Source organism: Etheostoma spectabile, chromosome 14, assembly GCF_008692095.1.
Source record: "Etheostoma spectabile isolate EspeVRDwgs_2016 chromosome 14, UIUC_Espe_1.0, whole genome shotgun sequence".
NCBI classification, from domain to species: Eukaryota; Metazoa; Chordata; class Actinopteri; order Perciformes; family Percidae; genus Etheostoma; species Etheostoma spectabile.
In genome coordinates this window covers 4,646,589-4,670,699 of record NC_045746.1, presented here as the reverse complement: position 1 = coordinate 4,670,699, position 24,111 = coordinate 4,646,589, and the positions used below count along the sequence as shown (strand labels likewise).

At 40.3% G+C, this 24,111-nt stretch overlaps 3 protein-coding genes across 8 annotated transcripts in view; 1 reads left to right on the top strand and 2 right to left on the bottom strand.

Moving 5' to 3' along the window:
* The window catches only part of ppp1r9a (protein phosphatase 1, regulatory subunit 9A), a 48,995-nt gene extending 45,109 nt beyond the window's left edge, over positions 1-3,886 (bottom strand). The window contains exon 1 of the mRNA XM_032535756.1: positions 3,631-3,886. The gene's annotated coding sequence lies outside the window, so the exon portion shown is untranslated. The remainder of the gene's footprint in view (positions 1-3,630) is intronic.
* On the top strand, positions 1,576-12,775 carry sgce (sarcoglycan, epsilon). Of its 5 annotated transcripts, XM_032535792.1 has the most exons (13): positions 1,576-1,888; positions 3,200-3,307; positions 6,526-6,648; positions 7,248-7,405; positions 7,877-7,949; positions 8,714-8,912; positions 9,533-9,695; positions 9,834-10,048; positions 10,549-10,575; positions 11,016-11,204; positions 11,585-11,628; positions 12,179-12,216; positions 12,386-12,775. In XM_032535792.1, the coding sequence occupies exons 1-13, from the start codon at positions 1,840-1,842 to the stop codon at positions 12,434-12,436; spliced, it is 1,437 nt and encodes a 478-aa protein (XP_032391683.1). In that variant the 5' UTR covers positions 1,576-1,839; the 3' UTR covers positions 12,437-12,775. The 5 variants fall into 5 exon arrangements, with proteins under 5 accessions (XP_032391683.1, XP_032391687.1, XP_032391684.1 ...); XM_032535796.1 differs by lacking the exon at positions 3,200-3,307 and having other exon boundaries at positions 1,585-1,888; XM_032535793.1 differs by lacking the exon at positions 10,549-10,575 and having other exon boundaries at positions 1,586-1,888.
* A 91-nt stretch (positions 12,776-12,866) lies between these two features.
* On the bottom strand, positions 12,867-23,757 carry casd1 (CAS1 domain containing 1). 2 transcript variants are annotated; one of them, XR_004335006.1, is made up of 19 exons: positions 23,337-23,583; positions 22,060-22,156; positions 21,739-21,859; positions 20,824-20,868; positions 20,672-20,734; positions 20,502-20,546; positions 20,262-20,385; positions 19,473-19,687; positions 18,917-19,336; positions 18,587-18,676; positions 18,365-18,484; positions 17,945-18,101; positions 17,641-17,720; positions 17,165-17,266; positions 16,844-16,984; positions 16,259-16,336; positions 15,731-15,823; positions 14,622-15,490; positions 12,867-14,564 (listed from the first exon to the last, which is right to left on the bottom strand). XR_004335006.1 is itself a non-coding variant. In XM_032535768.1 (18 exons), exons 1-18 carry the CDS (start codon positions 23,581-23,583, stop codon positions 15,221-15,223), a joined length of 2,508 nt encoding a protein of 835 aa, XP_032391659.1. In that variant the 5' UTR covers positions 23,584-23,757; the 3' UTR covers positions 12,867-15,220. The 2 variants fall into 2 exon arrangements, 1 of the variants encoding a protein (XP_032391659.1); XM_032535768.1 differs by having other exon boundaries at positions 12,867-15,490; positions 23,337-23,757.
* Between the last annotated feature and the right edge of the window lie 354 nt (positions 23,758-24,111).

The window sequence follows — 24,111 nt, the reverse complement described above, 5'->3', positions numbered from 1 at the left end:
TCAGTATAGAAATTCTGGCTGGCTGGGTCACAATGGAGTCAACAGAAACCGCCTGAAGCACGGGACTGAATTCATGTGATAAATCACTGGAAAAGAAGCTTTGTCAACATCCAAATATGTGATTAACCTAACAAACAGCATTGATTAATAGAATGGATTTTGATGTGTTATAAGTATGGCATTGTTGCTTATATGCAAGTTTTTGTAAGCACACATTACAAGTTGTATTAATTAAAATTACAATCAAAGTTTAATCATAATTCATTCAAGCGTGATTAAACATATGGATGCTGCATGCATGTGAATGAGGTACCTCATTTGTCAACTTTAAATACTAACTTCAAATAAAACTGCTTTATAAATGTGTGCAGTCATATGATCTGCAAAAATAATATATGCGATTTACGTTATTATGGAACTCACTAAAAGCAACACATTTGTTATTTTTTTATTGAGTAGGCTACTGTTGTTCTATTTTTAGTGTGGTCCGTCAACATTTTTCAGAAGCAGCATCTTGAATTTAGAGATTAAAATATTATATGAAAGAGTGTATTTGCCATAAGGTCTGTTGTATCTGCTGCACTACAAGAAACAGACCCACATGAGCTATACAGTTTGTCCCCATTTAGCAACACTTCTGAGGAGAGTGGGAATGTTGCATCTTGCCTCACTGCTAAAAACAAGCAAACTCAGGATAGTTACAGTGTAAATTGAAACTCACTGCAGCCTATACTGAAACCGATCCAAATCAAACACATTTGGCCACTATCTTAATCTTGATTGCCACTAATTATGAAAAGGAAATGTTGTTTTCTCAGTCTTCATTACTGTGAATCTTAGCACTTGCATTAACCTATAGTTGTGATACATTCATACCCTGTCCAATCATTGGCTATGTGAAGATGTTGCTAAGCAACCTAAAAATAATCTGAAGGGTATAAAGGGAGGATGAGAAAACAGAACAGCCTTGCACTGCAGAGCACAGCGGATGGATAGCATCATGTTTATTACCGGAGGAAGCCATGCATCCAGTTTCAAATTTGCCTTTAACAACAGTGACCACTGTCAGCATGATAGCCAGAATTAGGATCCTTTTCTGCAGGATCAAAGTGTTAGTGTTAGCTGACATAAAGAGAGCATGAGGGGTGAATTGAGGGTCCCACAGCCCTTTAGCAGGCCTGACTTGGAGCCAAAAGGCACAAACATGACCATATGTCTGCTAGGACTTTCTTTACAGGGGGTCTGGGCAGATTGGAGCAGACTTCTCAAACATCTAACAGCTGGGCTCAGGAGGTCATGCTCTGGTGAAGTGATGCTTGTGCATGCAAGAGGGTGTGTCGAACTCCTGATCCAAATTTTGGAGGCATCAATAAATCGTCAAGCTGAAAGATAAAAAAAAGCTATCAAAGAAGCCTCTAGTAAATGAATGAATTTAGTAAACAATGAAAAGATGAATGAACGGAGAATTACATAGGGATAATGAAATTGCATCTGCATTCTGTCCTGGATCAACAGAAAAGCAGCAATACAGTCAGAAACTCCTTGTATTTGATATAGGCTGCATGCACACAAATATAATCCCTTTCTAACTCGACCAACATCCCACAGAAACATTTTCTAAAGGCGTGACGCTCCTCATTCCGATTCACACCGTGTTTCTGCCCCTTATTTACAAGACAGCCATCTTTTTCCATCCAGATGTTGAGCCAATAAGAAGTCGTGCTGTTTCCAGTGAAGGAAGGAGGCGGAGGAAGGAATGCTGCAGGATGCTTATTATTATGGCTGTCAAACCCAGTGGCGAATAGATAAAACTTGCTTTTTCATGACATATTTACGAGGATGCTGTGCACCATGTCTGCTGCAGCTGTCGCGGTATGGCTTGGTACGGGTACGTATCGATTTAACTCGAAAATATCCGGGGATTATTTCACGCGTTTGCCTTTGATGCGGTGTCCATGCTAGCTAGCTAACTAGTTAGCATGCTGCTGTAGCTGCTGTGCTCATTTTTTCCAAGAGACTGCGGAGGAGACATGGAAAAATGGCTAACAATAGACATACCGTTACGCGGGTGGAGTGCCTATATATTCAACGTTTGTACAGTACCTTACATCTCCAACGAGGAATATAGCGTTGTCTTGCTATATGTTTCTTGTCATTGATTCAGATTTACCGAAAAATAACCTCTTGCGCAGGCTTGTATTTAGTAAGTAGACCAGGTGTGTTATGAATGCCTAATTAAGTAGCTAATGCTAGCAGCTCAGGTTACCCTTAATTATATGTGGGGAATTGAAGACATGACATTACACTGCAGCAGTTTTGTTACAGCTGCATCACTAGTGGTGCACTCAATGTTTTTAGGCAATATACTTTCAGTTGCCAGCTTGTTGAGTACACACAGCTAAAACTAATTCAGTTTAATATAATAGCCTTTCAATAACAATAAACCTATCTTCCCGAAGGTTGTAATGTTATAGTCAGAAATCTTGGTTTAAATTAGTCATATGGACTCATACCTGGATTTTAACATCCATTTATGATTACTATCAGCCTATCACCTTAAAGTACAGCAGGAATTAAAGGAATACTGTTTTAGCAAGACAAAATGTGTCCATGCTTTTATCTACACGTTACAACTTACAATTCCTTTAATCATCAATTAATCTGTTGATTATTTCCTTGATTAAGCCATTATTTATTTGGTTTATAATACAAAGTCAGAGAAATAGTGATTTATATATAGCATATATAATTATAATCACCACAGTCCAAGAAGAGATACCCACATGTTGTTTTATTTGTCCAACAGTCCAAAACCCAAATATATTCAGTTTATTATCATATATGATTAAGAAAAGCATCAAATCCTCACATTTAAGAAGCTCTTAGTTTCTATGCACCACATATCTTAAGCAGGCTCCCAACTAACTTGAATTAATTAAAATAAAGGCTGAAGACGTTTATGTTTGCCACTACATTTTGGGCATGCATCTCACCATGAATAAACTTGAATCTGCATTTCTAAAACAGAAAAAGTGAACATTCTTAAAGGAAGAATTAGTAGCACAGCTGTTGTATTAGGCTGCTTTACCTTTAGCTAAGTGTACTTATAAAACATTGGCAACACACCAAATGTATAGTTCAGAACGCCTTTAAAAGACACACTTGTTCCATTCATTATTTTTATTCATTGATCCAATAGTTTGCATTGTGCATGCCTTTGATGTCAAACACATCGCTTTTCATGAGAGAAATGGCCATATGGAGCGATCCATTGGCTTGAAGCAGAGAACAGCCCTTTACAGAAATGGTGAGTGGGTGTGTGCAGTGGTGCCCTTTATGTGTTGACCCGCTGTCCCCTCCCCCCTGTCATAACACAGTGACACGCTCAACTGTTTCCCCATTAATACTGGCATTATTGTTTTCAGTTGTCTGCTGTCCCACAGACTTGGCCCACTTACGTTTCCTGTAACAGCAGTTTACTGAAATTGTGTCCAAACCTTGTTCTTGCTAGAAGTAGAATTTATCCTAAAGCATTTACTATGAAACAAAGGTCTTCTGTTTAACATGATACTGGTACTTTACTGCACTGAGTCAACCCAATCGTTTTGAACAAATCTGTGATTGACCTACCTTTATGGAGCACTAGAATTGAACTGGCTGTTTCATGTCCACTCTTGTCCTTAGCCAGAGCTTTCTGCTTGTTGTGACACTGACTACTTTCACTTCCAGGTCTGTGTTTAGAACAACATGGCTAAAACTCATCATAGGCAGAATACCAAAGCTGCGGTCCAAACAGTAACAATCCTTGTTGTCTGTGCTTCCCTGCTTAACACCAAAGAAGCACATGCATTCCTCCTGACCTGGACGACGTTCACATACAAAGCTGATTCAACAGAACTAAAGAATATTCCTCCCTTGCCTCTGCCTCAGTTAGCTAGGGGCTGCAGTTACTGTAGCTAAAGCTGACCATTAGAGGGACAAGGGTGGTGTATCCTCTCTATGCTACCAATGGCATGTTTAAGTAAGGCATCACACCTGAGACTTCAGCCAGTCCCAAGGTCAGCCCAGAAAACCATAAAACCTGATTAGCCATTACAACCTTCACCAACAACTGTCAGTGCTATACTAACAAATGCGAGTGTGTCAGTTTATTATGACTGCCTACAATGTATTAAGAATACTTGAATGCTAGTTAGTATGTTTGCCCAATTATCAGGAACGTGTAGCTTGTTGTGTGAATCAGCATGCACTTTACATTTGTCCTGCAGTGGGAGCTGACAGGTTAGTCTTCAGTTTGGCAGTCTAGTATTAACTTTAATTGGTGATGTATTATATACAGGACCAATGCAGTCCATCATCTTGGCAGAAAGTCAGCCAGCCACAGATAAGCAGATCTGATGTTATTAGCAAAAACTCAGTGTAGCTTAGTTAGTTATATTTACTCACTGGCTGCTCTCTAAATTGAAAGTGACTGTGGTCAAATTTGAGTCTGAAAAACAGTCCAATAGGGTCGTGGAAGAGAGAATAGCTCATATCGGCTGCCAGGAGCATGTATTAGGCCTAAACGCCTGTTGTTAAATCAGAGCTTTAATGTTGATAGGCCAAAACACATTTCAAATCCCGTAGGTCATTTCTTATTTCTCAGACCATTAGGTGAGACCAGGCCATCTGGGCTCACTTGTGTGTCCTGCCTGTCTCAGCTGTGGACGTGCCTTGAATGTTTACACCACAACCAGTTGGTCTCTGAGCAGAACAGAATAGCCAGTACATGACCTTGACCAGGAGTGTGTGACTGTGGTCCTTTGTGTGGTAAAGAATTGATGAGGCCCAACGGGTCGGGTAAAAGAATCTGAGCGTGCGCATTCAGAGTGGGATTTGCAGATCAACTCAAGTCATCACAGAGGGCGCCACTGGTGTGCTGAAACTGAATAAGGTTTTATTCTTGGTCTCTGAATAACCTAAATCCTAATGTCATGGGTGCAGTAGTAGCAGGGAGAAGAGCTATGGCGTGGATTAGTCATGCTCGGGCGGCTCTCTCAGTCTGTTCTTGGAAAGAGATGTGGTGGATATAACCTCAGGTTTCCATAAGTAACATCACATTTAGTGGCCACTAAATGATATTGATTGTATCTAGCTGTGACTGAGCCCCTTGGGACATCGGACATATGGCCAGTTCAGCATCTCTGTTTGTGGTCACAGATGTAGCCCAGTTTAACATACATAAGGGACTGTTTATAACTTTCCAGCAGCTCATCAGTGTGCTTAGATTGCAGTTAGGCAATTTAGTCTTGTAGATGTGGGCTTCCTTACTAATCTGAAGCTTACTGTGTCACCTAATCTTCTACAACCCCTTTGTGCACCCTGGTAATAGATAACTCTTTCCAACCAAAGATCACATACTGACTTCCTTTTTGGGATTAAAATATAAATCCTGTTCTATTACTCTGTTCAGTAGAGACTCTCTTTGGAAATCAGCTTCTGTTCAAAGAGAGTGCTCAAAGTACAGTAGTAGAGCCTCACTTCCTGTTTAAGTTGATGATAGTTATGTAGTTATAGTTGTGTTGGTTTGATGCTAATCAGAAGATGAAGAGGAGATAAACAACAGGGCAAATGTACAACATTTTGCCAGTGGGAAGGCACACACAGCTTTCCCATGCCTTCTTGTAGCTGTGTCAAGAGTTAGGTGTCTGCAGGCGAGAACACTTCAAACTCTCGTTTCTTCCTCGCGCTCCTAATAGAACAGAGCTCCAGTTTTCCCTTCTTCCCTCTCTTGCTATTTCTCTTCTCCCTCCTTCTCTTCTTCCTCCTTGAACACGGAGTCTCCCATGGTGATTAAAAATTGAGTGGCCACCCACTGAGGGAGAGAAAGGGGGGTGAGAAAAGAAAAACACTGTGCAAAAATGCTTCAATGTTGAAAGAAGACTAGTGAGCAAGTGAAGGGGAAATAGTGAAAGGGGAAGATGCAAAGAGAAGGAGTGAGATTTGCGTTTGTGAGGGGGCTGCCATTTTCCAAGTAATACCCTCCACAAATAAAGGCTAAATGTTTGTGTTTGAAATGGGGCTAAAAAGAGAGCACAATAGAGACACAGTGGGAGGAGGGCATGAAAACAACTCAGTACAATCTGAATGACTCATTACGGCTGCTTTTACTCACAGTACCTCCGCTCCTCTGGCCCTGAAATTGGTTATTTTGATTTCCGGCAATAATTTGAGATTCCACCTTCACGCTTGGCTGCTTTTGCACTGCGTCCTTGTGTGAAGCAAATGCATTTACCTTCAAGAGAATGCAGAAGCCAGGCAAGAAATCTAGAAAAATCTATCATTGCGAGCAGTATTGATTCTCAAAGCGTTAAGTAGGTTAGACGGTGCTAGTAACCCAAACATTTGCTTTATTTGTTCTCTATTATCACATTTTCTTCTTTTCTAATTAGTGCTACTGGCAGGTCATTAATGAAAAAAAGCACAAAAAAGGGTTCTGCTTTCAGGAGCTAATTTTTCTTTTTGTTTTTAAAATCTGTGTTTCAGTGGTCACCATCTTGTCGAGATCGCATTCAGACCCTAACGTCTACCCATCTGCAGGAGTTCTCTTCGTCCATGTTCTGGAGAGAGAGTATTTCAAAGGAGAGTTTCCTCCCTACCCAAAATCAGGTATAACACCTATGGCTGCAACTAACGATTATTTTTAATGTTGGTCAATCTGTTGATAATTTTCCCGATTAATGGATTAGTTGTTTGGTCTATAAAAAATGTCAATCAGTATCATACAAAGCCCGATCGATCAGTATCTTACAAAGCCCAAGATGTCTTATTTTGTTCACAACTCAAGGATATTTAGTCCAGTGTCATAGAGGAGTAATGAAACCAGAACATATTCAGATTTAAGAAGCTGGAATTAGAGAGTTTTTACGTTTTTATCTTAGAATTAACTCAAACCAATTAAGTGATAATCAGAATCATTGCAGATTAATTTAATAATCTAGCTCTAATAACACCCTCACATTCATACAGTCTGCATTTGCTGATTGTGTTGAGATTTTTCATTATCTAAATGACTAAAACATTCTCACAATTTAGTTGTTGGCGCAGTCACTTTAAAAATGCAGCAGTGCATTGTCCATTCATCACATTGCACTAGTAGAAAAGGCACACTCACAATTTAGCTAATGGATGTAAATGTACATTACTGAATTGGTTCTGACCCATAACAGATCATAGGGTCACCCCTCATTAAACAGCTCTGCCAACAGGTGATGCCAGCAGCGACCCAATCACTTTCAACACCAACCTGATGGGCTACCCCGACAGGCCAGGCTGGCTGCGCTACATCCAGAGGACCCAGCACAGCGACGGAGTGCTCTATGGCTCCCCCACCGCAGAACATGTTGGCAAGCCCTCGGTCATAGAGGTGGGTGGTTGGACCACTTTCAAAGTAAAGAGAAGGAGGATAAAGGCATCTGTGCTTCTGTTTAATATATCAAGGGAGGAAAAGTGGACAACATGAAAGCATTAAATTAAAAGGATCTTGCATTTGTGGTTCTAACTAAGGCAGACGTAAAGGTAATGAAGTAGGAACACATTTGGGTTGATTTTACTGAGCACATCTGATTTGTATGCATGTAGTAATAGCGTAGTACAATGTCACACTATGAGTCTTCAGACTTGAATTCCATTATGTTTTTCATGGTGTCTTTGTCCCCCATAAGCTACTGTAGAAATTATTTTCCCAAAAGGCTTAGCATTCCCAGCGGCACACATGGGCCTATATACGGTGTCTCATTTGGGTACAGGGCCTGCATATTGTATATAGCTCAGCCTTGACCAGGCTGTGATATAAGCTGCACTGATCTGGGCTTAAACTTTCATCACTGTGTTGCAGATTACTGCCTATAACAGACGGACTTTTGAGACGGCGCGGCACAACTTGGTCATAAACATCATGGCCACAGAAGGTAAGAGGTGCCTATGAGAGCTTACAGGAAACAGAGATCAGACTATGCAATTTCCCACATTCAGTACTACTAATGTAATGGACCTCCCTGAGGAGAGAATGTTGCCTTTGACTACTTTGGTGAGCGAGAGCTAATCATTTCTTAAGTCTACATTGTGTTGATCCAACCATGCATTTCATATAAACAATTATAGGAAATTTACAAACTCTATTTGCTGAAGACATTGTAGTGGAAATATTGTGTCAACAGTCTAAATCTAAGTCTTTAGTTGACTCAAATATCACAGGTTGGCTGTCACAAATCAGCAAATGTTGTGACTTCTGTAAACACACATTCCTGTATTGGTACAGTATGTCACAGTTATGAATTGTTATGATATAACTATAGGTAGCAGCTGTTCCTTGTCATCTGTGTGAGTGCACCTCACATCTGTGCATTTGTATGTTTGCTCGGTGGCTTGTCGACCAGTCGCTGTACATGCAGTACAATATGAATTGAATTGGTTGAACACTCAGCAGATGTTCGGGATGCTAACGTGACATCACTCTCCCTTTTCTGTGATGTCATCTGCCATACGGCCCCAGAAAGAAGCCAAGTCATAACAGAGCAGACTGGTGAAATCAGTATCAACTATGCTGCAGTAATAAAGTCTTAATGATGTCTTAGTCAGCAGAAGACCACTGTAGCTGCCCCCTGGCTTCTTTCTCCCTCTTCTTACTGCCATTCACCTTTTTCTCTAACTCTCTCTCCTTCTCTAAACACAGAGTTCCCTCTGCCCTACCAGGCCGAATTTTACATCAAAAACATGAATGTAGAGGAGATGCTGGCCAGCGAGGTGTTGGGGGACTTCCTGGGAGCGGTGAAGAACGTTTGGCAGCCTGAGCGCCTCAACGCCATAAACATTACCTCGGCGCTGGACCGTGGCGGCCGTGTGCCCCTGCCCATCAACAACCTTAAGGAAGGGTAAGGATTTTTGAAAGCTTGGCCGGACTTGTATTGCATTGGTTGTGAATACAAAGTGCTTTTTTATACTGAAGGAAAGATGATCCAGTTCCAGCTAAATCAGAGTTCTTTTTTTCTTTTTCATTTTATAGCACTTTGCATTGATTTTGCATTTTAAAAACTGAAGTAAGTGCATGATTAGTGTTGTGATTTAGGTATAATTTTTCTGTATAACTTATACACAATAAGCATGAGGTTTAACAGTTTAATAGATTCAATTGCTTATATTTTCAGCCCACTCACATGCTGACATTTTATTTAATTGGGGCCCTGAGGATCCACAGTTCACAGTGAATTAGATGAGTACACTTGGCCGTCAGCACTAACAGATACTGTCAGTTGGTGTAGTTCAGAGGGGAATAGTACTGCCCACATGTACTGCCATAAGTTGTGCATCAAAGATATGTGCTGATGTTTTGGAAGATGAAAGCATGTAGGAGAACACTCAGTGGAGGAGAAATACTTTTGCAAGCCAGCATAAACATCTAAAATGTGGCTCCATCTTCTCTTCTCTTCTCTTATTTTCTCTTCTCTTCTCTTCTCCCATGCTTTGTATTTCCATGTCACTTCCCCCCCCCTAGGGTGTATGTGATGGTTGGCGCTGATGTTGCCTTCTCATCGTGCCTGCGGGAGGTGGAAAGCCCACATAACCAGCTGCGCTGTAGTCAGGAGATGGAGCCGGTCATCAGCTGTGACAAGAAGTTCAGGGCTCAGTTTCACATTGATTGGTGTAAAATCTCTCTGGTGAGGATTGTCTCGTACAGAAAAAGTACACCACTCTTCTTTGTGCTCCATGAACAAAGTTTTTGACTAAATGCTGTCATTGAATAAATATTATGCCTAACTACAATCACAGCCCTGACACACACCTTATTTCTTCAGGTTGACATCAACAAAGTGGTCCCCGTATACATTACCCGTCCCGACCCGGGCACCGGGATCCTGCCTGAATTTGGGGAATACAGCCCCCCTTCTGAGTCTCTGATGGGCCGTAACTACTTTTCAGACTTCCTTATCACACTGGCCGTTCCCTCTGCTGTGGCACTAGTTCTTTTCTTCATCCTCGGCTACACTATGTGCTGCCGTCGGGAAGGGGTGTAAGTGTGTTTAGTTCCATATTTTTATGCAAATTTTGCACCAGACACCCCAACAAACATTTCAGGAAAGCAAAGAAACTGTTACTTAAGTAAATGAGAACCGAATGGGAGACAAGATGGATAGTGCAGGATATTTAGATACGAGCAACAATCTGGACTGGAATTGCAGCTTGTCATTACCATCCAGTTGTGTGGTCCATTTCTATTAAGTTCCCCATGAATATCTGTCACAGCTTTTTGTTAATTTCATCGCGTACGTATGTATGTTGATGTTTTGAACCATAGCCATTGACATCAATAGCCATCCATCCACGATAAATCCGTTCATCATTCTCCATCATTTACAGGCTGGGAGAGACGTGCCCCCTCGCTCACTCAGTGTTCCGCACCCCCATCGCCAGTCCCACTCCGTCTTACCAAACAATCCATTCACTTGTGTGTAGATGTCTCTTTAACTATTAATACTAGTATTTAATTCATCCATTTTGTTTTGTTTCTAGGGAAAAAAGAAACATGCAAACACCAGAGTAAGTGTTTTACCTCTCCTGTGTTTTTCTTTATTTGGGTCTGCTTCTGTCCCCCCCCCCCCCTCTTTTTGGTTTGCAGTTTTGTCATCTATGTTGTCATGGACAGCTTTCTCATATCCATTAACCTGTTCATTTGTGTGTTGACATCCATTCATTGAATGGGCTGCTCAAAAAGTCAATGACCAGGTGTAGGTAATAAATGCTGCTAGCAGTAACAAATTGCTTACAACAGGTACAGAAGTCAGCCAGTGATAGGTAAAGGTGGAGGTTATATTGCTGTTGTACATGCATGAATTGAGAGCAGAAGTCATCAAAACACATACAAAGTGATTGCCTATTCAAATGTTTTAAATGTTTTTCAGATCAGTCTATATAACACCATCAACCATGACAACACAAGCTACAATACATGTTAACTTCACTGCCTCTCCCCTCTCCAGCATCGAGCTGGTCCACCACAGCTCCATCCAGAAGTCCACCAAGGAGCTGCGGAATATGTCTAAGAACCGGGAAATCTCCTGGCCCCTGTCCACCCTGCCCGTCTTCAACCCAGTCAGTGGTGAGGTGGTGCCGCCCATCCACCCAGACAACTATGAGACCACCAGCATGCCCCTCATGCAGACACAGACGTGAGTCGAAGGTTGATTTGGTTTGGGTGGAGAGAAAAGCCTGTGTAGAAACGCTATTGTGGTTCATGTGAAATACACACATGCAGTCGTGCTCCTTAGCAGGCATGCAGGCGATTGGCTTATAGGCATCATTAAATAGGGGAAATATAAGTATAAACAATACCATTATTGTTTAATCTTGTTATTAGTGCTTCTAACAGTACCATGTTTACAGCTAAAGCTGCAGCAAGCCAGGCAGGCCTACAACTAGAGCTTAAGAGGTTCAAGCTGTCCCATGATTTTTCTTAATGGGCTTGAAAAATGTGCTAATATAAGTACTGCACATGATACTAAAGGCTCTTGTGATGTATGTGAATGTTATTTTTTGTTAATGATTTCAGGAATCTGCAAAACCAGATTACGATACCACAGCAGCAGCCATCAGGTTAGTATTTCCTTCAGCCTTTGTTTAGTAGTCAAGTAATCTGTCTTACTTCATCTGAATGGGTAATATATGATGTGACTATTTAATAAATAATAAATTACAAATATAGATGCTTGCATGGCCTTGTTACAAGAGCTGATGTCAGAGCAACATTTAAGAGTTGACAAAGTATTATGAGGGTGTCCTGACATTTGTCTATATTGAAGGACTATGCAGACAATAATATAAATATATATAATACATATAATACATTAATACAAATTTTGCAGTCAGTTATTTTGCAGTCTGACCTCAGACTTTTTCCATCCTTGCATTACTGTAAAAATACAAGCATTCAGACTTTGTTCAATTGGACAGATTATTGGGAGCAAATCATTTTGCTACTACTCCACAAGAAATCCTGCGTGAGAGCTTTATTCTTCGTGTATTGGCACCTCCATCTCCTGCAAGTCTGGTGTTGGTGTGTGAGCGCCCTCCTGTGTACATAGTGTTCAGCTGCATGACCGTTCTAGCACTAACCTGCTGCTTTCTCTGTTCACTGCTAACAAAGGAGATAATTATGTCATGTCAACATTTCGAAGGCTGGAGGTAGGTGTTGCAGTTTGTTTATGAATTAGTGTAGAGAAAATTCATCATTCAACAAAGTTATTTAAGCTCAGCTCTAATGCTAAAAAGGACTACCGGTATTATGTCAAAACTTCAATGACAGTAGCTGCCAATAAAGTTTAATATTTAACCTTTTGCGTATTCATTTTAGGTAAATGGTATTCCTGAGGAGAGGAAGGTGGCCGAGGCACTGAATTTGTGACCTGAGACAACGGGAGTTGGAGACGACTTATAACCCTATCTTTGTTTTTTTTTCTAACATTTGTGCCAATCTGCATGCCTCAGAAGTGTCTTTACAAAGATGTATCATCCATATGCACTTACACCTTGAACAGTGAGTGTGAAAGAGATCTTAACAGCTTAGCTGATTATAAAAAAGACATTAGAATATTTTTGAATATTTGTAACTATGTTTGTATTTCTACTTGCTTTGCACAATGAACTTCTTAAAAGGAAAAGGGAGTTTTACAGGGAAATGCTTTAGTTGTCATGTGTTATTAAATGTAATGTGTCACATGATAATAAATTATTTCAAAATAATTTGTTTTTACAGCATGTTCCTTTGTCTCAATAATTAAAGACAATATTTGAATGACAAGGTATATTTTCTTCTAAAAAAGAAGCCGAAAAGGTATGTTTTATGAAGGTATTATTAACAATGTACAACGGAATAAAGGCATTTATAAATATGGATACATTTCACATTTTTAAGACATCAATTATAATTTTTTTTACATGTAACACATTTCAAAGAGGCCCCTGCACAGGGATATAAATAGTTGTTGCTTTTACATGACCAAAAAGATCTATTAAGGCCTGAAACAATTACCAAATGTATAGCTGTTGATCGGATCAGTAAACTTCACACATCAATGGAAATGTCATTCTCATCTATACAGTGAGGTGATGTCTGGTTATAGAAATAACAAATTTACTTGGCTCTTATTCAGTCTGACCCAAACTACACATCATTAGATAAATGACAAGATAAGCCTCAAAGCTGAAGACAAATTGTTCCACTGTAAAGAGGAAATTAATTCTTTGTGGACCCATGTTTCTTTTTAAAGAGAAGATACATTAATGTGTAGAAAACAATTGACAAAGCAATCTTTTACTATCCCATGGTAGATTAAATGCAACTGAAAATTCATTAGCAATACAGCTTGAATTGTACATTACATCTTTTTTGTATCTGCCAAATGACCTTTGACAAAACATTTCATTTACCCAATAAAAACGTGCTAAAGTACAGGAAGTATCTGCACTGGCACCATGTTGAACATTGTAGTTCACCGCAAAGATGGAAAGAAAAAGTAGGTCTTAAAATTAAAGTGCTAATCTCTCTTAAATGTCTGTGAAGAATATACCGGCAAAGAGACGTCACCCATTTGTCAGCTGACAAAATATACAATATTTTCAATTGAGCGACAGCAGTATGTCTTCTTAGCTCTGTTAGCACATCACTTAGTTGTTTTTAAATGTTGATGTGGCCCTTGTGCAAAGTGCCAAGCAGACGGAAGATTGTGATCCCAGGCTATACCACAGATGTGACTGCGTATATCTGAAGATGTGCTGTACCTATAAGCCAATGAGAGAAGCGGTTTGTATGTTCAAAGGTATTCAGTCTAAAGAAATCACTTTTTCCACTCATTGACTAAAAGGTTCACTGGCTGTGACAGCAGATGGAGGATGTGCGAGCCAGTGCATTTTCCCCAACAGAGATAAGAGACATACAATAGGACTAAAACACTGCTGAAGCATTGCTGTATAAAATAAAGTCTCTCACTCTATCATACAAATATACACAGACTATGAAGTGAGTTAGTGGGACAGACGGGTATTGGACTGTAACGGCTCAACCTCCGCAATGCATCTCTGAGGCAAGTGGTCATCTATGAGATGCTGGGATGGGTACAAAAATTATCAATGTCATACTTCCTTCACAAACAGCAGTCATAAGCGACAAGTACAAAATAAAACAAATACCCAAAAAAGGAAAAACTGTATAAAATATAAGCTTAATTTAAATCATTAAATACTGTACATATCACATAGAATTCCAGAGCTACAGCAGGTGACCACAGTATCTTTCATACATTTCTAAAATCACTAACAAAAACATTAGCAAAAATATGGTGAGGGATTAATCAAGAATTTAACAATTGCACTCCAAATTTAAACTTTAGTCTTGACAGTTTTTTTGATCACCCAAGCCAGTTGTTGGTCCATATTTTGCATATTTAGATATCCATCTAGTTTAAAGTCACCAGAAATACTGTACAAAGTATTTTTTTTGTTGATAACAAAATGCTGCATAATTGAAACATTTGCTTTTAGATATCTGAATATGTAGATTATGGATCCACCTGAATAAAAACACCTTCAACTGCTACTGCCATGTGGACGGAGTGTGTGCCTAGTGATCCCTTCCAGAGTAAAGTTATAATAGGAAGTACTGTATGTGACAAAATAAACTCCTTAGTGTGTTTGGCTAAATAGTAGCAATGCTGTAAAAAACAAGAACAAAAAAAACAATAAAAAAATAATCACACAGCAAGCAGGAGGTTTTAAAAAGAGGGCCTTTTTCCATTTTAAATTAAATTCCAAATCTCTCCTCTACTTTTCTATTGAATCCAGATAATGTAAACGTTTGAGCGTTTGTTCTTTTTTTTTCTCTTTTGCAATTTGCCCTGAAAGGAGCAACTGCTTTTTTGGGAGCATTTTTTCTTTTATTCAGTGTGCGACTTTCACAGTCAAAAAGTAAAGACTCAAACCTGGCCAGCAGAGAGACACTGTTCTCCCACAGCTCCCTGTGTTGTCTCTTAACCCCACTGAGGTCGCCTCCTGTGGCCACCAGTAGGCTAAAACACCAGGCCTGCTCCTGGCTTAGATCTGGACCTCACTTCAACCTCAGCAGGAGCTTGGCGGGTTTGCTGTGAATCCCCCCCCTCCTAGACAATCACAACGTCCTATCAAGAGGTGTCCATTAGGCGCCGGGTGTGGGCTGGCTGCCACTGGCCAGCAGCAATACAACCAGACTAAAAAGCCCAACGGCCCCCAGTCTCTTCAGCAGGGACACGCTGTCTTTGGGGATGACCACCTGGGCTAAATCATTGGTGATGAGGGAAATCTCATGAGCCACACAAACAAAGATGAAGGTGCTAACCATGATGTTAAGTGAAGGGCTTCCTGGGATCAGGACCAAAATTCCCTTGGTGTCTGCTGCCAGCCAGATGTGGTACTGGCATATGAACAGCTGGGGAATACAAACAAAGCATATCCAATAGTATGTAATATCATATGTGCAATTTAACTTGGTTGCCTGCAGGGAGCTACACATCACACACAAGAGTAAGCAAGCATAGTTTTGTATTAGTTTTGCTTGACATTTTCCACATTTTTTACTGTTATCTTATCTTAGCTAATGATTACTTATTTCTTTTATTGATTTAAGGTAACCTTATTGCAACTTTACTGCTAATCAAGTTCTTCTTACCTCTAAGGAGATCTTTCCAAACCATGCAAAGAATGAGCTATATATAGAACGGGCATAGCCAGGAATGTTCCTGATGAGAATGAAGGCCAAAATCTGTTGGCAAGAGAGTTAGGACACACTGTATTATGAGATTCTTTGAAGTATCATTTGAAGTAGCAGGCTGAAGTCAAAGTTGTGATCCCTCACGTTAGAGTGATATCATTTACAATCACTACTGGAAGTCAAAGGTGAGGTGTAAAATCGGCCTGTTTAGGGGAAATAAGCTTAACTATGTTCTTTATTAACTTATCTAAAAATCTTCCCAGTGGGGTCTGGCTCTATATAACACCAGTTTTATCTTTAGCAATAAAAGAAGGGAACTCCCTTGTTACACTCATGTTATCCATGTGACTAGGATAATGACATCTCAAGGCCAATCCGAATGAATTACAACCTTGTTATAAGTGCTAAAACAACAAAAGACTATTTTATGTAAAACCACATGACAGTGAAAGGAAAAGAAACAAATATACAGATTCAAAATTTTACCTGGACGACAGAGATGTAAGGATGCATCTCATTGCACTCGGTTTTGGTTTTGCAGCTGCTGGCCCATACTGAGTATGTCTAGGGGGATGGAGAGAAGGAGAAGTTACAGTAACATGTTTTGATCCTTCAGCTGCAACAAAAACAAGGAGGTGGTTGATTTAGTTTGATGAAACCTCGACCAAAGCAGCTATTGTAATCCCCAACTGCTTATGGGGAGTCAAACAACAGAGAGCTGCAGCTGCCTCAGTGTTACACAATGTACATTTTCCATGTAAGAGCAATAGATTGTCACAATACTAAGTTTACTAACCTTCTTCAGAACAAGAACTCTCTCAAAATAAACACAAAAACATCAAGAGCAGATCTTTGTGGTTGTTAGGGCAGTTACCAGGTAGGGCATGTATGTACGGTAGTTAGCCACCTTTCCTGTGTAATTATTCTCTCCTAAGCTGCTGTTGTCAGCATGCATTTTGTTCAAATACAATTTGGAAAGAAAAGGACCTTAAAGACAGAAGATGACAGCAATCTAAAATAATAAGTCTAAACCGCAGTGTTGGTAGAAACCCAAGTGTAGAAGTGTCTTACTATGAAGGAGACAACGGAGAGGAAGAGGAGCAGGTTGGAAATCTTGGCAGAGAAGAGAGCCTCTCCCTTGCCCTCAGACAGCACCTGGCACTTCTGAAGCACCAGATAGATGAAGGCAAATACCATGCCGTGTATCACTGCCTGCAAAAGAACCATTGCCACATTAAAGCATATTTTACAAAGTTTGGAAAATTTGGTCCCACTTGGGGAAAAGCTTTTGATGCACTCTTCCACATATTACATTTCAAAGAATGTTTAATGCAAAGACTGACTACCGTACTGGTTGTGGGTTGCAACTAGCGCAAAACACATTTGACTTACAAATCGGTCTAGCTTCCATCTGAACCACCACTCATGGACGCTTCCATCCAGCTCAAAGAGTTTGGAGATGGGCCACACAGAGAAGATACGCTCAAAGAAAGCCTGAAGTCACAACACCAAAACATGAATATAAAGAATTAACAAGCAGGGCTTCAAACAAGGACCAGACCATACATTTGATTGAAAACTATAAGAGTATAGTGTAGTAGTTCTCAAAATAGGGAGGGCTGTTTAATTAAATTTACAACACATTCAAAATTCTAATGCATATTTATTAAATTGGCTTCATTTGGGCTAGAAAACATACCTGTGATCGAATACAATATTCTTGTACTTTAAAGTATGTTTAAGGATATAATTATTGAAAGTGATTATGTAAAAATCATCTTTTAAATTTGAACTTTTACAAACTTAAAACTAAAGTGAGGTTGCAAGTGTGACTAGTGTGGGATTCAAATATTTTTTAATTCACCCACCTGTGAAAAGGCAAAGATGCAGATGAACAGCAGGAGGCCCAGTAACTTGGCCAAGACCCCAAAGTGCCACAAGCCACTACCTGCTCACAAAACAGGACAGCCGTTTGGGAAAATGTGTCTAAATGCAGCTCTGCTGCTGACATTTTTATGACAGCTTTTACATGTATTGTGTTGAACTAATTGTGTGTATTAATTCACATGGTGCAGGAATTTTTCCAAGTGTATGAAGCATTTAAGTGAATACATAAAAAAAATTAAAAAAAGGTTACAGGTTTCTTGAACTGGCATAAATTCTGACACCTACTGTTAGCTTTCTTCTGAAGGATCTGAGGCCACAAGGCCAGCGTTACGTAGATGACGACAAACCAGAAGGTGACCAATGGGACAAAGTAATAGAACTGGTAGGGTCTGTTCATTACCATGCAGAGCACCAAGACCAGGAAGTTTAGACGAAAAAGCACCTAGAGTGGAATGAACACAGAAACATACACAGATAAATCAATAGTAGCATCCCACTGAGATTAATCTGTAAAAAACAACAACATATTTGTATTGTTATTAATAATAATACTTCATGCTAAAGTACAACTATATTAGTAACAGTAGTTGCACGCCCTAAAAATAATTAAAATGCTTTTTCACCTTAAGACTCTTATTTCAAATTTGAACTCATTCAGAGTGATTACAAGATCCTGGTTAAAGTTTAACTGACTGTAATCCTCACCTGGCACACTCTATACAATCCAAAGTCTCCTTTGAGCCAAAAAAAGGAGAAGTGTCCATAGCCAGTCTGAAAAAGGTACGCTGCCACCAGCACCCGCACATGCATGTACACTGGAATGAACTGAAAGACAAAAAAAATAATATTATGCCTTTACATGAAATGATTATGCTTCAAAGCAGTTTACTCTCAAATGGATGTGTAGAAGACATATTTCGGACTCACAGCGCTGGCTCCAGATATGTGATAGATGAGGATGACCAACTGCATCCAGCCTTTCCACTCGTCCGTTTGCTCTCGGTTTAGTAATTTGGTCTGTTTGACAAGAAAAAAAAGAACATGTTAAATTGTATACCAGATATCAAACTTTAAAATTGGTGCGATACTAGCAACAGCAAGGATAATCCAATTTATCAAACTCTACTACTGTACATTTCCTAATTCCTTAAAAACTCAACAAGGCCATAGGAAATTAGACTTATAAAATAATTTCAATTCCAACATATGGAACAGTTACACTAGACCAATATATTGCACTCATCAGCGCCATCTCACCTCCTTGCTGTTCTCATTGTAGAACACTCCCAGGACAAATATATAGATGAAAGGGATGAAGAACGTGGAGTGAGTGTAGAACTTCTGCTCTTTCATGAACACATCTGCTCGGTCACAAAGGTAAAAATAGCTCATGATGAGGCCCATCCTGCAAAGGGCCTGAAACGGCGCCTTCGGACCCAGGGGGGCAGCTGCCGTTGTTGGCTTCTTCTCCTCTAGGCTCTCCACGTCTGAGGGCACAGGCCGGCGGTGACGGTTGTTGCCAAGGACATGGAGAACCAGCAAGACCAGGGCTGAGCCCAGGAAGAAACACGCTGACAGTTTCTGCAGGTGGTTTGGGGGGGGCAACGTCTGGCAGCAGGAGCCATCAATGGGCCTCAGTAGCTTGTTGCACACAGAGTTCATGAGGATCATGGCTCCCTGACAGGACAATTCCACAGGATGAGTAAGATTCTGACATAAAATGCTGCCATTATAGCTGAATCTGAACCACTGAACATATAATAACAATCTAACTACCAGCAAATAATCTAAAATTAACTGAAATCCTGCATACCACATTCCTGGTGCTCTCAGGCAGGTGCAACCCGTCGTCTGACTGCGTGATGGTTTCCAGTGCAGCCTGGCGGGACGCAGCCAACAGCTTGACCCGGGACCTGCTGTTACGCTTGCTGCCGTTGAGCACGCCCACAGCCGCTTCATTGTACAGCTCCAGCTGTTGGTTGGTGATCATCTTCCTGTTCTCACTCAACACCTCCTCATTTACTGGGTCTAGAGAACAGAGGTGTGATAGGTGTTTTGGGAAGCGTGAATAGGAAAAGAGATTTAGTTTAGAGGGTCTCTGTATGAGAAGTTGATATTCACAAAATCATAATCGCAATTATTTAACACGATTAGTCATAGACTTTGAAAAGATTTTAGAATTATTGAACTTAAAAAAAGTGCGAAATTTCACTTAATACTTTTCCCATTTGAAAATTATTATTCCAATGTAAGAGTTTTTTTTGCAGAACGTAATGTGCAAAAGAATATTTTTTTCTTGTGATTACAATTTTGATTAATTGCACAGCCCTACAATCATGTCAACTTTTAAGTCAAATAAGGAAATAAGGATTTAGTGATGACACTGTAGCACCAAAATACGCTGAGGTAACTAACCATCTGACCTGTGTGAACACTTTGGAATCAATGCTTTGAACCAGCAAGCCGTTCTAATGGTAATCCCATTAGACCTGAATGCAGCAATCACATCAGAGACTAATCCCTGTGGGGAAGGGGACAGGCAGTAATACTTTACTAACCTGACTGAGATGACAGATCATAAAAAGCTTGACGCCGAGTATACCTTGCAGGACCCAGTAGACCTCCCCATGGTCAGCCAGCTTCTCCAGGTGCACAGCAATGGCTGTCAGGTTGGTTTTGTACTGCAGCAGTGTCTCGCTGCTGCCACCGCGCAACTTGATGGACCACTGTGGTACATGGGTTAACGGATGAGATTAAGATTGACATAACTAAGCCACCTTATTTTGTTTTTGTCTATTGTGAAATGTACAAGCATGGCTAAGCACTCCTTTACAAGGCTTACCGTTGCAGCTCCAAGGATGACAACATCTGGCTTTGTTGAACCTTCCTGAAACATGAGAGAATTTGCAATTTGAAAAGCAAATCCATGTCCACCACTGTAAATACTTTGAAACATCCTTGATTGATAATGCTCCCAACTTGTAAATAACAGATCTTAACATGTATACTCACGTGTGTCCATGACGTTAAGCGCTCCTTCATTGAATTATTTGCCTCTGGATGCCACAGGAAGTCCTACACACAAAGAGGACATAGACGCTTTATCAGAGTATGTTTTTACAGGCTGAGAAAAGGAGAAAAAAACTAATCCAGAAATAGCTTACCACATTAACAGAGGAACTCTCATCTTGAAAGGGAATGTCCTCGTGCTTCAGACATTACATGTGGGCAGTCAGATAGAAAGTCAGTTAGGCAAATAGTGTTCCTCTTTTCCCCTGCTTGATATCAGACCAAAAATAGTTACGGCAAGACTGTGGTGTGTTCCACTGCTGCATTTCTTTTGTTGAGGATTTTTTTTGTGCAAACCAACTCACATTTTTGGTCCAAGTACATTTTCTTAATTCTACCCGTTTTGGGTTTTATGTAGGTGTTTAGTAGAGATATTTAATTAAATTACATCTATATAAACACTAAATGGAAATAAAGATCACTGGGACTTTTTCCTCCTATCAGGGCCATAAGTTGAGTTGAAATGTCAAGCTTCAGAGCTATAAGTATATTCGTAAATGGATTACATTTGGGATATTTTTTTATATTCAGCAATGCAAATGACAGTGAGTCATTATTAGTAAGGCCTACACGTTGCAGGTTGTCATTCTGGCTTTAGTTTGTCCCATTCAGAAAAGGTTTCGGTCAATCAGAAGTGTGTGAGGAACAAACTTTTCATAAAATGGAGACAATCAACTCTATGATGCTGCTGTACCTCTTTGTCTGCTCTTTTGAACATGCCTTTGGTTATATATGTGAGATAAGGTAGATTAAAAAGCAGACAGATTTTAGAATCCCTTATTTTCATCAGATACTTTTAGTTTATAGACAGTTGACAGTGCTCAGGCCACTTGAGTGGACAGTAAAAATAGAAGAATGTCTGCACTTTGTCATTTCTTTTGTACACTGGAGGTGTGCTTCACATTTTTGGATCTATAGGCTGTGTGTGCACCATCAACACGTCACTGCTACCTCTGAACAATTTCCAAAGAAAGCCCCTGGGTTAACATGGTGCTTCTTCTCATATTTACCTTGTTTCCATCCTCTCTTCGTTCAGGGTCAATAATTTTGATGAAGGAGTAAAATAGCTGCCTGATTCGTGAATCACCGACAAAGGCCACTCGCTTTTCAGAAAGGCAAGTTTTGGCTTCACTGTAAAACAAAAAGGAAAATCCTAACAACTGCAGATAGCAACCACGTATATGTTGGGTGCAGTTTCATTGCATTCTATAACCTCCTCAGAAGCAGATCACAGACACAGACGCACACACACACACACACATCATCTATCAATGCTACACACTTCTTTGTTTATCTTTGTCTCATATAGGCTTACTGCTAGTGTGACTCACATGCTTTTGTATTTGTGCATCATGCACCCATACGGCTGCCATACGTTCTCCCCCAAGTAACGTCCTCTGGACAGCAGCCATTCACATGAGTTTCCGCCTGGAGGCAACACACAGACAACCCCCCCCCAGTGAGACCAAACAAAAAGGCACTATTCTCTTGCTTTCACTCATAGTTTCTCTGTGACTGAAACCTGCTGTCTCTACGGTACCCTGGCTTTTCATTCAGTGCTGTAAAAAGACTAGGGCTGTGCTAGGGACCATAGTACAAAATGAAGCCATCAGCAATTTAGCTCAACCATAAATCTCTCAAGCTATTAATGTGTGTGCAAACTGAATAGAGTTATCAGCAAAATAATAAATCAACAGAAACAGGGGAACATAAAAGGATCTGCGTGCTGTCGAGATACATGGGCATGTGGTGCCATCGTCAGCAAAAGCAGCTGCTCTCAGTGTGTACAGAGGTTTGTGGTCCCTTTTCATGATCAAAGTCGACTCTATGCAACACATATATGTAGGCGTACTCATGTCCATGCCAATATATTTTTAGAACTCTGGGCTTTGTGCGTCGCTGTCAACCTTGGGTGGGGGACACACAGAATGAGCTCCTGTTGTAATAGCTAGCGTTACCTGAACATGAGTGTGCGTCTTGTCTTGGTCGATGCGGCTAACTAATTTATGCGTGACAAGACAATGCAAACGTGTGAAAAGACCTAAGACAAAAAGCGGGCTGCTACAATACTGTTCAAAACCACAAACACTAGAGTTTATTAGATTTACAAGCAACACCAAACTACTGACGAGTTTTATGTGATAGTGTAGCATGTAACGTTATCTGTGTATAAACGGATATGCAAGCGATTTAAATAGCCCATTTATGTCAACTTTTGGCAGCATCAACCTATCGTTACACACGTCTCTCCCAGCAGTAACCAAGCGTGTCCTGACAGGAGCATGTAAACACAGCTAAATGCAGTGTTAGCTTTATTCGGCTAGGTTAGCTAAGCTAGCCAGACAAAGCCAATTAAGTTACCATTGATGAAGTCTATATATGCAACCACTTAACGTTGACTGCATTCTAAGGCTAGCATCCTGTAGGTTATGTCTCCACTTTTAAAAGCAACACTGAACAGCGGCACTGAACCGACCCGCAAAGAGAAGTACTCGCAGACACAAACAGATAGCTATAGCTAGCTAGCTAGCTAATGTTAGCAATAGCTGGTGTCAAGTGTTTCACTGGCTGCATCAACAGTAACTTTAAGAAATGGGAGACCACTTACCTCCATAGTACCGCGAAGCTGTGTGAAACACGAGCAGTACAACGACGACTACTATCGATATCAATTTGGCATTTCTGATGGTAAAATGTTGATTTATTTCGCGTTTGCCCAGGCTATAGGCCAGGACCGCCATCTTCGCTCCTCCATGACAACAAGCATCTGTGCTGTTACAACAGAGCGGCTCTCCCCCCGGTGCACCATCTGCCCCGTCTTGCGCCTGGTGTTGCGACACCGCTTCTTGCTTCATCACCGCACTGGTCAAAACCAAGCAGTTAGCTAGTCCAAGTATTTAGCAACCACGGTCACTTTAGGATAATGTATCGGAGTAGGCTACGTTAAAGTTCGGTGCCAAAAAAAAAAAGGTTTTTGAAAACTAAACTTTAGCCTTGCTGGAGAAATGTCCGCGTTCATTGTGATCACTGGGTAGCCCATGTGGTTAAATGTACGCAACCAGTTATTTTGTTATCAGTATCGTGGGTTGTTGAACCTGTTTAACTACAGCTGCACCCTTAAATTACATCAGCTTTGTTTACTCCCCGAGCAAAGTGTAGGCTAACAAAATCTCTGGTATAATATAGAAGTTGCAACTCCATGCTCATGTAGCCCTTTTTTATGAATTTGAATGCTGTTCCCCGTACGTTTTTTTTAGGACCGTTGTTTAATTCAACTAGCTTCCTGTTGGCTAGCGTTAAAGATTTGTAAATTGCTGTATTTTTCAGACGTTTTCCAATTCATTGTTTGTTTTTAAATTAAATGTCCATCAATTAAATGTACC